Below are 6,906 nucleotides of genomic sequence, written 5' to 3'. Positions count from 1 at the left end.
TTTTTTTCTGAAAGCTATAATTCTGAAGCAGTTTATTTCAGATCCAAAGTTATTGTTCCCGTAGATGCACAACATCCTGAAATATATGTACATGCTTAAATTGAAGGGATTACTGTCATGGCTTCACTATAAAGTCACTTTGAGTAAAAACTGGCACAACTGACCCCACTCTCCACTATTTATTTTATTTATTTATTTTCAGAATTTAGTTTATATCTCGCAGTTCTGACTTTATATCACAATTGCAAGTTAAGTCAGAATTGAGATATAGACTCGCAATTCTGAGAACATATCAGACTTTTTCCCCTCAAAACTGGACTTTATAACTCGCAATTGCAAGTTTATATCTCATAATTCGGAGAAAGTCACATTTGCAAGAAAAAAAGTCAGAATTGCGAATTATCTCACAATTTTGACTTTATGACTCGCAATTGCAGGTTTGTATCTCACAATTCTGACTTCATTTCTTAGAATTGTGACTTTATAAATTGCTAAATTTTTACTCACAACTGCATGACACAAACTCACAATTCAGACTTTTTTTCCTCAGAATTGTCAGTTATAAACTCACAATTGCGGGTTATAGGCCTCAAGCCAGAATTGTGATATATAAACTTGCAATTCTGAGAAATGAAGTCAGAATTACGAGATAAACTCACAACTTTGATTTTTTTTTCTCAGAATTTCGAGTTTATATCTTACCATTGTCTGTTTTCTCAGAATTGAGAGTTTACATTCTGACTTTATAACACAATTGCGAGTTAAGTCAGAATTGTGAGATAAAAACTCGCAATTCTGAGAACATAGTAGTCTTATCTCAGAATTTCTCAAAATTGTGACTTCATATCTTGCAAATCTGACTATTTTACTCAAAATTGCATAATACAAACCCACAATTCAGACTTTTTTTCCTCCGAATTGTGAGATAAACTCACAATTGTGAGTTAAAAAGTCAGAACTGTGAGATATAAACTCAAAATTCAGATTTTTTTTCTCAGAATTGTGAATTTATATTGCAATGTCGACTTTATAACAATTGCGAGTCAAGTCAGAATTGTGAGATATAAACTCATAATTCTGAGAACAGAAAAGTCAGAATTGCATGAAAAAAGTCAGAATTGCGAGATACAAACTCGCATTTGCAAATATTTTCTTAGAATTGCGACTCGCAGTTCTGACTTTATAACTCGTAATTAAAAAAAAAAAGAAAAATTATATATATATATATATATATAGAGAGAGAGAGAGAGAGAGAAACTTAATGTTTTCCCACTAAAGCCCAAAGTATATTCTGAAAAAATACATATATTTATGGTGCACTCATTTATCATAATACAATTTGGGACACACCAATTCTAATTTTGAATACTATTTAGGATGTATAGTTTGCAAATTGGGACACAGCATGTCAAACAACACATGGCAAATTCAAAAACATACATGAAACATGCTAAAACCTCAGTATAATCATGATTTTATGAGTTTGATTTCAAAATGTATGATCAAAACTGATTTGCGAACAAAGCACCAGACAAAATGTTCATTATCTACATTATTCAGTGTTTATTTGCACCATTATTTATTATATATCACAAATATGTCTTCAAAATGCAGACTAGCATCTGTCTTTATATAAACTGTACATGAAGGCAAGGCACTATACAATGCAGAATAGAAAGAGTCTTTCTCTTATTCCACAGTTTCATTCAATCTTGTTTGAAGACACACACACACACACACACACACAGTATGGATTCACAAACACTCTCCCATGCACACACACACACTTACACACAGATAGGGTTCTCAAGTTCAAGCATCTATCTGGAAGGTTTAAACACATTTTGAGGCCATGTATGAGAGCAGGTATGAATGTACTTACATAAAGTGCTCTTTTGAGCCTTCTTACAATCAGATAATAACTAAAAGGCATTTTTCATTTATTAGGTCTTTATATAAAGCTGGGCAATGCAGGAGGGCTGCCTTGTGCAAGTTGGACGGTGACTGGCTTCACGTGGACACAGCAATGCAGAACAATGGGAGGAAAAGATGCCGGGAAGCACTCGAAACATTCAACAAGAAAACAAATCTTGTTAATTCACTGATAAAAAAAACAAAAAAGGAGAAAATGGGAGAGAAATGTGCTACAAGAGGCTGGTAAACCCCTGCCCATCTGTGTCTTTTCTTCTTCCTCCAGCTCTTTTTTCACTTCCCTGTGTGGTTTGACACAGGTAGATCTTTACTTGCATTTGTCCTGTCTGAGTCAAAAGGAATGAGAAGGTTTTTTTACTTCAGATTCAATTGCTATTAGCAGTTCCAGTGCAGTCAGAGTTCCTTTAAAACAGTCCTTTGGCTTTCTTCACATTCACTTGCTTCCATCCTGGCAGTGCCTCATACTCACTTCTTGACATTTCCAATGCTTTCTGTTAAAGACATACACACATATAGAATTGTAAGTATAAGGGTTTAAAAACACATTGGAAGACTCTGAGGTGCTGCACAAAATGGATGAATGATCACACTCACAAACACATGAGCTGTAGGATACTGGTCACTGCCATTCACCAATGCAAAAATGTTAAAAATATTAGAGTACAAAGCATTTAAATGATCTGTACTATATCTGTTATTAGCTGATATTAGATTGCTTTTTATTATACGTCGCAATCAGTGTTGAATATGAAATTATTCGTGTTAATTTCTCCCATTTGTACATTTAACTACCTTTGCCAACATCTAACACTCAAAGTTAATAAAAACAGTCATTTAAAAACACTGTTGAATCTTATCATAATGAATATGAATTTTTTATTAGTATCAGCAGCATTTCGATCAGTATACATTTTTTAAATACTGTACATGTTGTGATGCCCAAATTCACAAAGCATTTTAAAAAAAAATTACAAATTATTTTTTATTTATTTAGAAAAAAAAAAGTAGTTATTGGCCATAACAAGAAAACAATTACTGGATAATAAATTTTACTATTAGCGCATGCCTAATTTAAATAAGACTACAATTCAAAAGTTTGGAGATAGTACGATTTGTTATATCGCAATTCTGAGAAAAAAAAAGTCAGAATTGAGAGTTTATATCATGCAATTCTGACTTCATAACTCACAATTGCCAGTTTATTATTGAGAAAAAAAGTCAGAATTGAAAGTCTGAATTGAGCGTTTTTAATCTCGCAATTATACTTTATAACTCACCATTGGCGGTTAATATCTCACAATTCTGAGGAAAAAAGTCTGAATTGTGAGTTTATCTCGCAAATCTGACTTCATTACTCGCAATTCTGACTTTGTAACTTGCAATTCCAAGTTTATAGCTCACAATTTTGAGAAAAAAGTCAGAACTGCAAGATATAAACTGCATTTGCTAGAAAAAAACTCAAAATTGTGAGTTATAAAGTCAGAATTGCAAGTTGCAATTCTGACTTTATAACTCGCAATTTTGAGTTTATATCACACAATTCTTAGAAAAAAGTCAGAATTGAGCTATAAACTTGCATTTGAAAGAAACGGTCTGAATTGTGTTTAAAGTCAGAATTGTGCGATATAAACTCACAATTGCATGTTTTTATCTTCATCTATATTTTTTTAAATTACAATTTTAAGTTTGTGTAACAATTCTGAGAAAAAGTCAGAATTGTTAGTTTATATCATGCAATTCTGACTTTATAACTCGCAATTTTGAGTTTATATCACAATTCTTAGAAAAAAGTCAGAATTGAGCTATAAACTTTTTAAAAGTTGAAAAGAAAATTTGAAAGAAAAAGTCTGAACTGTGAGATATAAACTCACAATTGCATGTTTTTATCTTTATATCTATATTTTTTAACTCAGAATTTTAAGTTGGTGTAACAATTCTAAAAAATAAAGTCTGATTTGTGAGTTTATATCATGCAATTCTGACTTTATAACTTGCAATTGCCAGTTTATCTCTCACAATTCTAACAAAAAAGCCAGGATTGTGAGATATGAACTCACATTTGTGAGAAAAAAAAGTCTGATTGCGAGTTTTTCTCTCTATATTTTAACTCACAATTTTAAGTTTGTCACACAAATCTGACTTATAACTCGCAATTCTGACTTTGTAACTTGCAATTCCGAGTTTATAGCTCACAATTCTGAGAAAAAAAAGTCAGAATTGTGAGATATAAACGAGATATAGTCTTTATCTTGCAATTCTGTCTTTATAACTCACAATTCTGTTTATAAAGTCACAATAAGGTTTTTTTTTTATCATAATTTTTTTTTATTCAGTGGTGGAAACAGGCTTTTATAATTGCATTTTTTTTCTGGGAGAAAAAAAAAAAATCTAATTTTAATAACCCCAAACTTTTGAACCACAGTGTATATCCAAGAAAAAAATCAACCGCACATGTGAGACCTAAAGTATCAGTGAGATATCAGGGGTGAACGGTGACCCACACGCTACTAGATACTAGGCGGTTTGTGTCAAGGCATGTGATACACAAGCACATGGTGATGCAGTTCACACAGTGAGGATGCGGCATTAGTGGGAAAACACCAGTGTTCCTCAGGAAACAAAACTCACCTTCCCAGAAGCCCCTACACCCTGGCATGTGAAGGGAAAAATTAACCTCATCAGATGCAAGACTACACCAGCAAAAAGGGGAAAAGCAGAAAGATGCAGGGAAAGACAGTTTAAGAGAGGCTGCTTTAAGATGACAGTGAGAGCAGAAGGAGAAACATGAAATAGATGAAGGGAAAAAAGGCAAAATAAAAGTAGATAGTACTAAGACAAGAACATATGAGCACACACAGGCAGGCAGATGTTACAGAACAGATACACTTCAGTAATATCCCTGTTCAGTGTCTCAAAATCATACATTACTTTAAATCATCCGTATTTATAAAGTTAGGCTTTTCTCACCTCAAAGTCCTCATCTGAAAGGTAGATCTCAAGATGCAGAGGGTCAACACCTTCTGGTAGTGGACGGGCTTGAAGATCAGCCAGTGGGTAAGTGGTCTTGCAGAGTCTCATCAAGACGTCTTCGACAAGAATGATCTGATTACATACTTCAGCCTCCTAAAAATCATAGAAAACAACAAAATCTTTAAACCATATTCTTAGAGCACAAAAAACGAACTTGGTTTGTGCATTAAACATTCTTTCTCACCTTCTCAGTAATCTCAGCGATGTCCTCTCTGTGTTCCCAACTGGGAAACATGTTAGTAAAGGTAAGAGGCTCAAGTCCTGCATGAATCAGGTATGATTTTGGAGTTTTCTTTTCATTTTTTTCTAGAAAAACAAAAGCAAAATCAATGTTATTGTATTATTATTTTATTGTTTTATATATTTATTATTGTCATATTAAATTACAAAAAAAAAAAAAATTGAGGAGCAAAAGTCAATTTCAGGAGCACCTCCAAATGAATAACCCAAAAATCTGTTTAAAAATTTGCCATTTGAAGCTGCATTTTGGAAGTTCAAACTCGGGGGCACCATAGAAGTCCATTATATGGAGAGAAATCCTGAAATTTTTCCTCAAACAACTTTCTTACAACTGAAGAAAAACATGAACATCTTTAATGACAAGGGGGTGAGTACATTATCTGTAAATTTTTGATCTGAAAGTAAACTACTCCTTTAACCACTGGCATGTCTTTTTAAGTCACCTTTGCTATATTGGAGCACAGTTTCCATGGCACACTTCCTGTCAGAGTCCCATCGAATGCGAGCTGAGCCCGTGCTCTCACTATCCTGAGGCCACCAGCCCTGCCACAGGTACACTTCATGGTGATTATCCACCAAAAACAGGGCTAAAGACAATCAAACACAAGTAGGGACATCATGATACTGCCACAGACATATCTCATGATTTTTCAATGAGTGTGAATCATCAAATTTCCTTAATACATTATGCATGCAATAAGTGTAGAAAAGCCTAATTAAATTGTAACCGACACCCATCCAGAATTCCTAACAGGTTAAAAGTACAAGTTAACATGTTACATCAGACAGCACTCTTAGCAGTGTTTAGCGAACAAGAATGTGTCAAGCACCTGGCTGAGTAGCTGTATACAAATCCTCCTGTAGGAAAGGCATCGAGTTGACCAAATTTGGTTCTCGGGATGGATACACAAACTCCACTGCCACAAACTCTCCTGAAGCGCTGCTTAACTGAAACAGCTGGGGAGTGAAGTTGAACTTTCCTGGATCTGAGAGAAACAACAAAATACATTTTGGTTGTAATTTTCAGACGAAAGGCAACAAGAGAAGCGATGCAAGTCTTCAGTACTTTTCCTAACGATAAGTAGAGAAGAAAAGAATGGGAAGATGCCTGTGGACGAATAAAACTTCTTAAAGACCTGCGTCTTTGTTTTCTCCACTTCAGCCCTGATGCCTTTGAGGCTTCTAGTGGACCATAGCTACTGAAAGAGCTTACAAGTGGCGATGGATATAAGCATAAGCTTAAACTAAATGCCATACCATCGATCTTTCCTCACAAGGAGTCTAAATGCCCTGGATATCGAGTAAAATCCATGCCAAGAATCTCTTTAAGTGGCTGCGGCATCACGGCAAGCCTTGGCATGTTTACATCCTGCCAGGATGGCATCTAGGGTTTTTTGTCTCTGCCATGTGTAAACTCTTTCAGTAGCTGTTAAGACTTATTACCATAAATTGATCAAATTGAATTTAAGACTTTTTACAGACCTGCAGAAACTCTGTAAATCACCTCCATGTCAGTATGCAAACACAGACGCACACTTTTCTGCTCACCCTGCAGCATGCAGTCATACGCCTTTCGATCTCGCCTTCCCAAGGCCTCCCAGAAACCCTGTGGTTCAGCTCCTTCATCACACTCCTGGATGGACACTTTACTGCTGCTGTGAAGCCCTGCCTCTAGAGGACACCTGAAGATCAGAAAGTCTGTCA

General features: G+C 34.9%; 1 protein-coding gene across 13 annotated transcripts in view; it reads right to left on the bottom strand.

Annotated features, from left to right (window-relative positions):
• Window positions 1-1,539: 1,539 nt before the first annotated feature.
• svila (supervillin a) overlaps window positions 1,540-6,906 on the bottom strand; it is a 63,753-nt gene continuing 58,386 nt past the window's right edge. For 10 of the 13 annotated variants that reach the window (XM_073827738.1, XM_073827741.1, XM_073827740.1 and 7 more), the window contains 7 exons: window positions 6,751-6,884; window positions 6,033-6,188; window positions 5,646-5,789; window positions 5,147-5,268; window positions 4,900-5,055; window positions 4,561-4,581; window positions 1,540-2,423 (listed from right to left, as the gene is read on the bottom strand). In XM_073827738.1, coding sequence (XP_073683839.1) covers window positions 2,337-2,423; window positions 4,561-4,581; window positions 4,900-5,055; window positions 5,147-5,268; window positions 5,646-5,789; window positions 6,033-6,188; window positions 6,751-6,884 — 820 coding nt within the window. In that variant the 3' untranslated portion in view covers window positions 1,540-2,336. Of the gene's footprint in view, window positions 2,424-4,560; window positions 4,623-4,899; window positions 5,056-5,146; window positions 5,269-5,645; window positions 5,790-6,032; window positions 6,189-6,750; window positions 6,885-6,906 lie in introns of all 13 variants that reach the window. The other 3 variants (XM_073827739.1, XM_073827749.1, XR_012341365.1) reach the window with 2 other exon arrangements.

The sequence above is a fragment of the Garra rufa genome, chromosome 22, assembly GCF_049309525.1.
Source record: "Garra rufa chromosome 22, GarRuf1.0, whole genome shotgun sequence".
Classification (NCBI taxonomy): Eukaryota; Metazoa; Chordata; class Actinopteri; order Cypriniformes; family Cyprinidae; genus Garra; species Garra rufa.
The sequence above is the reverse complement of the archived record's forward strand: the minus strand, read 5'-3'. Positions and strand labels throughout refer to the sequence as shown.